The sequence below is a fragment of the Mobula birostris genome, chromosome 6 (assembly GCF_030028105.1).
Source record: "Mobula birostris isolate sMobBir1 chromosome 6, sMobBir1.hap1, whole genome shotgun sequence".
Taxonomy (NCBI): domain Eukaryota; kingdom Metazoa; phylum Chordata; class Chondrichthyes; order Myliobatiformes; family Myliobatidae; genus Mobula; species Mobula birostris.
In genome coordinates this window covers 167,113,927-167,127,383 of record NC_092375.1, presented here as the reverse complement: position 1 = coordinate 167,127,383, position 13,457 = coordinate 167,113,927, and the positions used below count along the sequence as shown (strand labels likewise).

Sequence of the window (13,457 nt, the reverse complement as noted above, 5' to 3'; positions counted from 1 at the left end):
GCTTCACGCTCCTTGGAGTGAACATCACCGATAGCCTGCCCTGGTCTAAGCACAATGACTCCACAGCCAACAAAGCTCACCAACATTTCTACTTCCCCAGGAGGCTAAAGAAATTTGGCATGTCTGTGTCAGCCCTTAATTATTTTTTTTTCAGTCAATGCACCATAGAAAGGATCCTGCCTGGATGTATTACGGCTTGGCGTTTCAAGTACAGAGCCTGTGTATGCAAGAAAGTACAGAGTTATGGACACAACCCAGCACTTCACAGAAACCAACCTGCATTCCATGGACTATTTTTCAGTAAAGCAGCCAGCATTGCAGACTCTTCCCACCCAGGACATTCCCTCTTCTCCCCTCTCCCACTGGGAAGACAATACAAGAGCCTGAAAGCTTGTACCACCAGGCACAAAGACAGCTTGTACTCCGCTGTTCAGACTTCTATGGCTTCCTAGTAAGAAAAGATGGTCACTTCACCTCATAATCACTTCATTATGATCTTGTACCTTATTGTCTACCTACACTGTACTTTCTCTGTGGCTGTTGTACTTTAATCTGTATTTTTATTATTTTACCCCATACTGCCTGAAATGCAATGTGTAATGACATGACCAGTATGCAAGACAAGCTTTTCACTGTAACTCAATACATGTGATGATAATAAGCCAATTCCAAATCCAGACACTGCTGCCAATTCTGCCACAAGGCCTAACCTTGGAATGTTTGTCAAGGCCAATCTGATGCAAATTTAGGTATTTTTCTTTAATTATTAAATAGCAAAAATATTCTGCCTCAGATGTAGCCATGCTTTTAAATATTATTGAACAACCTCTTCATCTCAAAAAGCTACAGCAAATGTGAACAGTAGGATAATTATTTCAAAGTTTGTTGAACTTTAACGAATTATTTATAATATCCCATTTACTACTTAAATCCATGAGGTCCCAAATTTTCTTTAGCTTTTTATAAAATATTCAATAAACTGGAGCTCACTTCTTCTTTGCAAGTGTATTGGCGTCCAAAAACTTAACATAGTTGCACATACTTCATCAAAAAGCAACACATAGCAACTGGTGCTAAAAAAGGGCAAAAACATTCATTGGCATCTACTGAATCTTTAACAGATGTCAGAGGTAAACAGAAACATTCTTTTGATGCTGATAAGGCCTAGAACAATTTATGTAGGAACACAAATGACAAGGCTTTAGCATTAAGTGGAAAAACATTTAGAAAATTAGTAAACTGCAAGGTAACATTTTATGAATAGAGCATCATGGTAGTGCAGCAATTAGCGTGCTTCTTCACAAAGCTCCAATGATCTGGGTTGAATCCTGTGTGTAATTTGCACATTCTCCCGTGACTATGGGTGCTTCTCTCAGGTGGTCTGGTTTCCCTCCACATCCAGATTGGTGTGCAGACTGATAGATTAACCAGCTAATGCTCTATATGAAAACAGGGTAGAGAAACTGATAGGCACCAGGGATATGATTAGGTTGCAGGACGAAGTTAGAGAATGGGACCAATGACTATTCCACTTCTCAATCAATACCTTCGAACAGCCAAATTACCTCCTTTAATGTCATGAGAAAATATGAAAAAAAATGTTGACTGCACGTTGATTTCAATATCTGAAGCAAGACACAAATCAAGTACTACAGTTTCATATCAAATAGCGTCCTTTAAAGACCAGCAATTTTTTTCCCCCAAAAATGCAGTTCACCCACAACATGACTTGAATCCTCATCATCACACATTCAACGCCCTTGCTACCTGCTTCATCACCATCATAGGGTCACTTGTCTTATACCATACCAGACTGAAAATTCACAAAATGCGAACACTTCAGATGCTTGTAATCCGGAATATGTCCTCCGTTTAAAATCTCTTTAAGATAATGCCAAGTCAAACTCAGGTATTTGGGAAAATTATGTACATTATTGGAAGATATGATTTTTTTATTTTAAAGTCTTAGTTCTTTAAAATGCAAGTACAGTGGATTCCGGTTAATTGGGCCATAGGTTAATTGAGGCAGCCGCTTATTTAGAACAACTTTGAAGCACAAAAACAAATCAAGAAAGATCACTGGGAATCCCTTCGCTTATTTAGAACCCTGTGCCACTTAATTGGAGGAGATTGTTGCCTAACAATTTCTAACCAGTGGCAGTCATGTGCACTTGCATGGTCATTATAGATGTTACACAGTGCTTAGAGTGAACAGTTTTTAAAACAGCAAATAGAAGTGACTTTTGTCACTGATAGTTGGTGAAAAGTAAACAGTAAGACAATTCAGTTGTTTTGCTCACTGTGGTTTCAAGCGTTCACCCTTAGAGATGCCAAAAACAGCCAGGAGTGAAGATGAAATGATTTCACTACTTCAACAAGCCAGGAACTATGAAGAATCTAAAGTTATCAACAATCATCTTCAATGTTACAATGAAAATTAAGATTTGGAGGACGCAATTATCTAAAGGTTTTTATGAAGGCAGCCCATTATTTACACTAGGTGCCTATGCTGATTTTGTTCATCGACAGTCAATTAAAGACACGGCAGCGTACTCTTAATGAATTCCTCCATTGATTAGGAACTAATACAATTTTATAGTACCATAGTAGCATTGATAGTATTCCAATTTGTTCTGTTTTTATTTAAATATATAATTTGTTACTCGGTTAAATGGTAGATGATCTTTTTTTCAAATATACCTTTTTAACAATTTCCATGAAATAATGTTTAATTGGAGCAGCTGCTTAATTGAGCCAAAATATACTGGTCCCCATGTGTCCCAATTAACTGGAATCCACTGTATTTGAAATATGATACTAAATATTCTCTTCAAGATGAACTTGATTTCCCTCCTTCCCCACACAAAAAAAAATTTGAAATACTCAGCATACCAGGCAGTACTTTGAATTTAATTTAATTTTCCTCTACTTTTGACTGGTTCTCCTATACTGGCATTGTCTGTCCTTGTAAAGCCTCAATTTCTCACTGTTATTTTGCAGTTGCTCATCTTGCCCTTCTCCTGCCTCTTAATTTTGATTAGCCAAATCTGAATCTGCAGTATGACAGTAAAGCAATTGAGGAAGTATACAACAGATGCAAGAGTCAGCTGCTCTCACCACTTCTCCATACCACCAGCAGCCTCTTCTCTTTCCAGTGGTTCACACTCAAGAGCCATCTTCAAACCCTTGCAAATTTGGATTGTACTGTTTCAAACATACCATTTTTCAACTGAGATGCAGAATCAAATCTTTGTCTGACCCTGAAGGTTGAAGGAAAGTAAAAGAAATTACAGATTTCTGAGGATCTAACCTGATCCCAGCATATTGATGTAGTCATAAAGAAGGCAAGACAGTGGCTATACTTTATTAGGAATTTGAAGCGATTTGGCATGTCAACAAATACACTCAAAAACTTCTATAGTTGCACCATGGAGAGCATTCTGACAGGCTGTAACACTGTCTGGTATGGAGGGGCTACTGCACAGGACCGAAAGAAACTGCAGGAGATTATAAATCTAGTCAGCTCTATCTTAGGTACTAGCCTACAAAGTATCCAGGCCATCTTTAGGAAGTGGTGTCTCAAAAAGGCAGCATCCATTATTAAAGGCTTCCAGCACCCAGGGCATGCACTTTTCTCACTGTTACCATCAGGTAGGAGATACAGGAACCTGAAGGCACACACTCAGCGATTCAGGAACAGCTTCTTCCCCCCTGCCATCCAATTCCTAAATGGACTTTGAAGCTTTGGACACTACCTCACTTTTTTTTAAATATACAGTATTTCTGTTTTTTGCACATTTTTTAAAAAAATCTGTTCAACATACGTCATTGATTTAAATAAATAGTTTTATTTAATTTATTTTTTCCCCTCTGTCTCTCTGCTAGATTATGTATTGCATTGAACTGCTGCTGCTAAGTTCACAAATTTCACGTCACATGCCGGTGATAATAAACCTGATTCTGATTCTGGTATCCAGGCCGGTTTAACTTCATAATTATCATAATGTAATTATCATAATCTATAGTTAAAGTGATCATACAATTAATAAGAACATGCTTTGACATGCAATATTTCCAATTTTAAGTAACCACTTTGTAATCTGCCCAGCAATGGGGAGAATTTAATACCAATGATAGGAATAATGAGACAGTAGTGAAACAACTGTTTAAAAGTAGGCAATATTGCAAGAAACGCCATGGGTGGTGTAATGCAGTGGTTTCAAAATCTGCATCCAAGTCACCTACTTTTGAAACCAATCTTTGAGAAGTTGACTCCATTAAATAACTGGTCAAATTAAATAGCAAATTAAATAGCTGAATTGTAATAATTTGAGGGGAATACTATGACGGAAGTGTAGAGTGGAATTTTTACAAACCCACAGGAAATCACCGTGAGCAGTAGTTTTTTTTGCTACAGAAAAGCAAACCATTTATTAACAGGAATCTGCAAGAGAAATGTGAAGGAGCAAAAATATTCCTAAAGCTGGAAACCTGTTAAGTGCAGTTAACAGCTTTATAGCAAAGAAATGCCAAATATTGCTAATTGTTTAAATATAATGAGGAGAATAATTACATGCACCTACTTCAATAATGGAATGTACAAAAATCTATCAGCAGTCATTATTGAAAGTTATTAGACATGACAGTAAATGACAGGCAATTCCTCAGATTTATTTCCTCATAGCACTTATGCTATTAATTTAAAGAAGGTCATTAGCAGAGTGCTTTAAAAAATAAAGTCTGTGTGCCAATTAACCACTGTCAGCATTGATTTTAGATTATTTATTAGCAGAAGCAATTAGCTTGGTGCAAAGCGCTGCAAAAGCTCAATAAAGGCAAAAAGGAGCAATGAAATTTCCTTTAATGACCTATAAGGGCCAATATCTCATTTGCTTTACTGTTAATCTCAAAGCATCAGTGTGGAGAGAATCTGCAATTTTCTTGTAAGGCCAGACAGAATTAACAAATTTAAAATAAACCTGCTCCAGCATGAATCAAGGCCAGAATCAACTGTTTCAAAACCAAGCAAATTCAGTTTGATCTACTTCAATTTATGCTGATTGGAATTAGTTGAGGGGAGTACTGTGTACATGTCCCAAAGAACTGACAAAATTTAAAATTGATGTAGGGAAAGGAATAGAACATCTGTTAATGGGCCTTATACAAAGCAGAAAGGACTATTTAGACAGAAAGACAGATGGGAGGCACTGGCAGCATACTACATCGAAGTACCTTCTAAAATATCTTTGAGACGACATTAGAAATAAAAATGTATGCAATTTTTTAAGCAACACACACAAAATGCTAGAGGAACTCAGCAGGTCAGGCAGCATCTATGAAAATGAATAAACAGTCAACGTCTTGGGCCAAGAACCTTCACCAGGACTGAAAAGGAAGAGGGAAGATGCCAGAATAAAAAGGTGGGGGGTGGAGGAGGAGGAGTAAGAGAAGGAGGACAAGCTAGAAGGTGATAGATGAAGCCAGATGGATGGGAAAAATGAGGTGGAGAAGGAATCTGATAGGAGTGGACTATGGAAGAAAGAGAAGAAAAGGGGCGCCAAGGATGGTGAAAGGCAGGTGAGGAAAAGAGGTAATAGGCCAAGTGGGGAATGAATAAAGAGAAGGGGGAGAGAGAAAAAAAATTATCGGAAGAGATCGATGAAATCAAGATTGGAGACTAGACGGAATACGTTCCTCCACCTGAGTGGCGTCAATTTGACAGAAGAGGCCTTGGACTGACATACTGGAACAGGAAGTAGGATAGGAATTAAAATGGTTGACAACCGGGAAAATTCACTTTTGGTGGAGGTACTTGACAAAGGGTCCCCCAGTTTATGTCAGGTCTTACTAATGTAACAGTGACTGCATCGGGTACGCCGGTTGCAATAGATGACTCCAAAACACTTGCAAGTGTTACCTCACCTGGAAGGGCCGTTTGGCTCTGAATGGAGGTGCATACAGAGGTGAATGGACAAGTGTAACATTTCTCTCACTTGCAGGGATATGTGCCAAGAAGATGATTAACAGGAAAGGACAAATGGACAAGGGAATCACATATGGAGCGACCTTTCCCACACACCTGGCTTCACCTATCACCTTCGGGCTTGTTCTCCTTCCCCTCCCCCAATGTCTTACTCTGACATGTTGCCCCTTCCTTTCCAGTCCTGATGAAGGGTCTCGGCATAGATTTATTCAGCATTTATTCCTCTCCATAGATGCTGCCTGACCTGCTGGGTTCTTCGAGCATTTTGTGTATGCTGCTCTAGAGCTGCAGAATCTCTCATGTCTATGAAAATTTTAAATTCCAATGCAAGCTTCTGGTGTAGACATTGGTAGCTTTGCTTCTATTCTCCTGGACAAGTCTTACAATTATAGGGCTCTGTCATAGATAGTCAACCTCATATGACCTTAGAAAATGTACTACTGTATAAAATAATTGTAAACTTGGGAGTGTTCTGTCTTTCCTTTAGCCAATTTTACTTTCAACAGAAATGAAATAACCAAAGTTATCTATCTTCTTTAAAAAAAAGGCAAGTAGAAAAAGTTATTTGCTGTTAGACTAAAAAAAGTTTTTCCACTTTGCTATTGGATCTGCTACATGTTAACTATTAGTTCACAAACACCATTCAATTCTGCTTCAAATTATTTTGTTCATTATTTTTAAATCTACAGACTAATCCTCCTAGTTCAGCATTGCTATCCAACATTATACAGTATACAAGGCAAACTTGAATTAACAGTCATACATAAACAAAATATCAAACGGTATATGCAGAGGCATGAAAAGCTCTGTAGAATAGAAATACATCTTTCAACCTCATTCTCCCCCACATTTTAAAAAACCCTAACATTTCACTTACAGTACACTACCCGGTAGTATATAGTAAACAATTGGACACTATAAAAATGGCATATTTTGCCAAGCAACACAAAGTGCTGAAGGAACTCTGCAGGCCAGACAGCATTTATGGAAAAGAGTACAGTCGATGTTTCAGGCCGAGACTCTTCAGCAGGACAGAAACTAAAGTAAACATCTCGTTTATCCCTATTAATTATATAGATCCAGTAATATCGATAAACTGTAGTTCATTTAATCGTATATGGTGTATTGTCTGTTATTTGGCGGGGTGAGGTACATCAGACAGCATCCACACAAACTTAATCACCCAGTTTGGCAGGGCAAGGGCTGTTTCCCCTAGACAACAGCAAGTGGAGTGACCCTGAGGCTTACCAGGGGGCTACAAAAGCCAAACTCAAACTGTCTGCTGTCAGCTAAAATGGTGATAAGGACAAACGGGTACTCATTGCCTACATGAGCTTTAGCAAGGTCTACTACACAAGGTTCTACATGAAAGCTGATCCAGTATGTTAGAATATATGGGATCCAGGGTGAGCTAGCCAAACTGGAAACAAAGGTGGTCTGCTAGAGGAAGGCAAAAGTTAGTAGTGGATGATTGCTTTTCAGGTTGGAGACCAGTACTGTGCTGCAAAGATTAGTGCTAAGTCCTTTATTTTTCATCTTGTATGTTAATGATTTGGAAGACAATATTAAGTGGCATGATTAGAAACCTTGTGGATGACAGTAAAATTGGTGGTATAATGGACAGCGAAGAAGGTTGCTCAAGGTAACAAGAGGATATTGTCCAATGGTAAAGTGGTCAAAAGACTGGTAGATGGAATTTAACACAGAAGTTCAAAGTGATGCATCTTGGGAAGGCAACCCAGGTCAACATTCACAATGAATGGACAGTTCCTCAGGAGTGTTATTGTACAGTAAGACCTTCAACTACATAGTTCCCTGAAAGTGGTGACACTTACACAGTAACGAAAGCGTATAGCACTCTTGACTTCATACGCCAAGGCACCAAGTGAGTTAGGATGCTATCCTTCTGCAGCACATATTATTGCTTAGCCTGCACTTGGAGGACTGTGTTTAGTTCTGATCACTATGCCACATGAAGGATATGATTAAACTAGAGAGTGTGCAGAAAAAAAATTGATGAGGGTGTTGGCTAGATTAGAGAGCTTGAGTTACAAAGAGACTGGGACTGGTTTCTCCGGTGAGGAAGCTGCTGCAAGATTACCTCAGATGTTTGTAGATTTGGGGGCAAAGACAGGGTAGATAGTCACATTACTTTTCCCAGGCGAGAGAAGGAGTCTAAAACTAAAAAAGCATCGACTGAAGGGGAGATGAAAAAAGTTAACGGGAATCCAAGGGGCAAGATTTTCCCCACAGAAGGTGCTAGAGTATATGGAACACGTCATCAGGAGTGGCAACAGAGGAAGGTACAATTACAACACTTAAACGTCTTTTGGACAGATACATGGACTACAAAAGTTCAAAGGGAAATGCGCCAATTACAGACAAATGAGATTAGATTAGGTAGGCACATTTGTCTGAATGGACAAATTGAGCTGAAGTACCTGTTTCATGAATATAACTCTATATAATCTAAGCAGAGCTATTGCACTAGTAATATTCATGAGCTAATTGGGTTTTGTCGTTTTGAAACCACTATCTAAACAGTGACTGAATCAATCGAACAAAATAATTCATTGAAAACAGAATATTCATTCTTGCAGTACTTGGAAAACAACGTGAAAGTTGTGCACATTTGCATACAAGTGGCAAATGTAACTCCAATGATGTTTAGTATTACAACATAAAGAGAATGCAGGAGGAACTCAACAATTCAAGCAGCATTTAATGATGGGAAAAACAGTTGATGTTGCCCAGAAATGTCAACTCTTTATTCCCTCTATATATGCTGCCTAATTTGCTGAATTCCTCCAGCATTTTGTGTGTATTGCTGAAGATTTCCAGCACCTGCAGAACTTCATGTTTTGTATGACGACATTCTTTTTTTTTTTACACAAATAAACTGAAATTACAAATGTGACAAGTGGAACCACAAGTGCATATGTAACTTAACTAACATTAATCCACTATAAAACTACCAAAAGATTAATCCAATGTAATAAACTATCAATTTCATCCTAGCATTTTCTTCCTATGGTCATTTACTTTTGATTATGATACCCTCAAAATTCTAATTCAAATGAAAGATTAAATCTATTACGGCAAAATATACATTCATAAAATCTTAGTCTTGCGCTATTTATTTGCTTTGTATAAAAATTTCAAGTTTCATGAACTCTACTTTTCTCCCCACTTATCTTACTGTACTGTTAAATTAATTTGTTTTCTTTGTTCATGGCAAGATATCCTGAAGATATCCCTAACGTGCACATATCAATTATCAACCTATTAGCAGCACTATTCCTGTTTAAATCAGGCAAGCATTTTTAAAGCAGTCAAGAACCAGTAAAATTTTCTTTATACAAATGTGCCAAAATGTTATTTGGGTTACAGTTCATGTCTTGTTAATGGACACTAACAAGGAAATTTACCATAACTGGCTAACAAATCATCCGGAGGCTCTCCAAGTTGGCAATATGATCACTCCAAGTTGGCAACCTGGATATTAAGTATCTCTTCATGACATGGTTTCAAGGTTCTTCTGAAGACCCTGACCTGGACTTCCACTCTGACTTCAGTTCTTTGCGGGAATGGGACCCGCTCTCAGGGCCTCACAACCAGCTGCTTTTTGATATCCCAAGGACATGACCTGGAAGGTGAATGCGCCTTCAGGATTCTGGATTTTTGTGGCTCTGGAGATATGCTGATTCTAGGAGCAGCTGGTTAGCTGCCGGGGTTGTGTGTCCGGAGAGCTGCACCTTTATGGTGCTGAATCTCTGGGCGTAGAGCTTAGAAAAAGCGACGCAACAGACTTTCAACATCTTAAATTAGCGTGTTGTTTGTTACGTCTCCCCTCTCACTGTGAAATGGGGACACCACTTTTTCCCCTTATTAGGGAGCGAGAGAGCTTGTGGTATGTCGAATTACCGGCTGACCGAGTAGTTTTTGGGTACTGCAAGGCTGTGCCTTTATTGATGCTTGCTGCATGCTTGAGTGCTTGGTGGAGGGCACTGATGCTTTTTTTGCTGGTGGGTGTGGGGGGGATGGTCGCTGCCTTGCTGCTGCTTGTGTGTGTGAGGGGGGAGCTGAAGAGACTTTGGGACTCTACCATTTTCATGGATGTTTGCAAAGAAAAAGAATTTCAGGATGTATATTGTATACATTTCTCTGATATTAAATGCCCCTATTAAAAAGGAAGATTCAAGAGTATAATATTAATTTTAGTATTACTTACTATTTTTTTCTTTTGTATTTTTAAGTCTTCTAGAGCTTCACCTGTAGTGAAATGTTAAGAGTTAATCATAGCATTCATTGCTAATCTTCTACTAAAAATTTTATTTTAAAGTACTGCATATACTGAGATGCAAAAAAAAACTTACTGTTCTTTTCAGTTCTTCTACAAAATGACCAAATCAAAATTTTTCTTATTAACCAGACCCTACCAAAAGAAAGTTGTGTGAGATATGCATACAAATGGGAGGTAAAGATCAGCCATAAAACACAAAATTTAAATGAAAGGATTCTAAAACTCACTGGGATACAACATAATTATTCAAATGGGCAGAATATTCTGGAACAGAATACATTAGCTACAAGTCCAAGTTCAAAGTTCAATGTAAATTTATTAGCAAGTACATATATGCTACCGTACACTACCTTGAGATTCATTTTCTTGCAAGCATTTACAGGAAAACAATACAATACAGAATTTTACAAAAACTACATAAGCAGACAAAGACTGACAAACACCAATGTGCAAAAGACAAACAGTCCTTGAAAACGAGTCTATAAATTGTAAAATCAGTACAGAGCATTGGTAAATGAAGTTATCCACATTACTTTAGGAGCCTGATGGTTGTAGGATAATAAGTGTTCCTGAACCTCGGTGTGGGACCCAAGGCCACTGTACCTCCTGCCTGGATGGTGGGTATCACTGATTGCTGCTTTCTGATGGCAGTGCGCAGTGCTCCATGTAAATGTATTCAGTGTCAGGAAATGTTGTTGCCAATCCATACTAAATTGGGTCTGCTAGTTAGTGAGGAAACTGATTATCCATTTACACAAGGAGAATCTGAGGCCCAGGTCTTAGAGCTTACTGGTTAATTTCCAGGGGTTGACAATGTTGAATGCTGGGCTATCATCAATAAAAAGCATTGACAAATGCGTGCTCATTGTCCAGTTGTTCCAGAGCTGAGTGAAGAGCCAATGGAACAGCGTCTACTGTTGACCTTTTGTGATGGTAGTCCAATTTAAGGAGATCAAGGACACTCTTCAGGCAAGAGTTGATAAAAGACCAGAAGATATAGGACCAGAAATAGGTCATTTGGACTGCCAAGTCTGCTCTGCCATTTCATCATGCCTGATTCAACTTACCTCTCAGCCCCAATATTCTGCCTTCTCCCCGTGTCCCTTCATGCCCTGACCAATCAAGAATTTATCAATCTCGACCCCAAATATACATAAAGACTTGGCCTCCACCGCTGCATGTGGCAAAGAATTCCAGATACACCACTCTTTGGCTTAAGAAGTTCCTCCATCTCTAAAAGAATGCCCCTCTATTCTGAGACTGTGTCCTCTGGTCTCAGACTCTCCCACCATAGGAAACATCTTCTCCACATCCACTCTGTCAGGGCCTTTCACCATCCGATAGGTCACTCCTCATTCTTCTGAATTCTGGGGAATACAGGCCCAGAGGCATCAAACACTCTTCATTTGACAAGTCAATCAATCTTGGAATCATTTTTGTGAACCTCCTTGGAGCCCTCTCCAGTTTTAGCACATCCCTTCCAAGATAAGGGGCCCAAAACTGCTCACAATACTCAAGTTTAAGACCTCACCAGTGCTTCATAAAATCTCAACATTTCATTCTTGATTTTATATTCTAGTCCTCTTGAAATGAATGCTTACACTGTATTTACTTTCCTCACCATAGACTCAACCTGCAAATTAACCTTTAGGAAATCCTGCACAAGGACTCCCAAGTCCCTTTGCCCCTCAGTTTTTTGTATTTCTTTCCATTTAGAAAATAGTCAACCCTTTCATTTTTTCAACCAAAATGCATGACCATAAACATCCCGACACTGTATTCCACCTGCCACATCTTTGCCCATTCTCCTAATCTGTCTCTTCTCTAGCCTCTCTACTTCCTCAATACTACCTGCCCCTCCACCTATCTTCATATCATCTACAAACTTAGCAACAAAACTATCACTTGCATCATCCACATCACTGATATATAACATAAAAGGAATCAGTCCCAACACAGACCCCTGTGAAACACCATAGTCACTGGCAGCCAACCAGAAAAGGCTCCCTTTATTCCCATCCGCTGTCTCCTGCCAATCAGCCACTGCTTTATCCATGCTAGAATTTTTCCTGTAATACCATGGGCTCATCACTTGTTCAGCAGCCTCATGTGTGGCACCTTGTCAAAGGCCTTCTGAAAATCTATGTACACAACATCAACTGATTTGCCTTTGTCTATTCTGCTTGTTATTTCTTCAAAAAATTCCAACAGATTTGTCAGGCAACATTTTCCCTTGAGGAAACCATGCTGACTACAGCCTATTTTAGCGTATGCCTCCAAGTACCCTGAGACCACATCTTTAATAATTAACTCCAACATCTTTCCAACTAGAGGTCAGACTAACTGGACTATAGTTTCCTTTCTTCTGCCACTCTCCCTTCTGGAAGAGTGGAGTGACATTTGCAATTTTCCAATCTTACAAAACCATTCTAGAATCTACTGGTTCTTGAAAGATCATTACTTCTGCCTCCACAATCTCTTCAGCCACCACTTTCAGAATCCTGGGATGTAGACCATCTGGTCCAGGTAACTTAACTACCTACAAACTTTTCAGTTTCCCAAGAACCGACTCTCTAGTAATGATAACTTCATGCACTTCATGACCACTGACACCTGGAACTTCTACCATACTGTTAGTGTCTTCCAGAGTGTACGGGACGGGGTTCTTTGGGGTTCTAATGTTTAACTGTCATTCATTCATTGGGGGACTCTTCATGAATGTTTGCAAATAAAATTTCAAGATGTATATTGTATACATTTCTCTGACATTAAATGTACCTATTGAACCTATTAAAGTGAAGACTGATGCAAAATACATATTCAGTCTGTCCATCAACTCTTTGTCCCCCATTACTACTTCTCCAGCATCATTTTCCAGCAGTCCAACATCCACTCTCACCTCTCTTACACTATATATCTGATGAAGCTTTTGATTTTTTCTTTAATATTATTCTAGCTTTCTTTCATATTCCATCCTTACCTTTTTAGTGACTTTTTTTAGTTGCCTTCTATTGTTTTTTTTAAAAAAAAGCTTCCCAATCCTCTAAATTACCATTAATTTTTGTTCTTTTATATGCCTTGTCTTTGGCTTCTATGTTGATCTTGACTTCTCTTGATAGCTACGGTTGTGTCATCTTATCTTTAGAATACATATTCCTCTTTCGGATGTAT

At 38.7% G+C, this 13,457-nt stretch overlaps 1 protein-coding gene across 4 annotated transcripts in view; it reads right to left on the bottom strand.

The window, feature by feature from the left end:
• The window catches only part of LOC140199555 (endoplasmic reticulum junction formation protein lunapark-like), a 90,498-nt gene that overhangs the window by 29,234 nt on the left and 47,807 nt on the right, over positions 1-13,457 (bottom strand). For all 4 annotated transcript variants that reach the window (XM_072261817.1, XM_072261821.1, XM_072261820.1 and 1 more), the window contains exons 6-7: positions 10,360-10,418; positions 10,215-10,255 (exon numbers count right to left, since the gene is read on the bottom strand). In XM_072261817.1, coding sequence (XP_072117918.1) covers positions 10,215-10,255; positions 10,360-10,418 — 100 coding nt within the window. The remainder of the gene's footprint in view (positions 1-10,214; positions 10,256-10,359; positions 10,419-13,457) is intronic.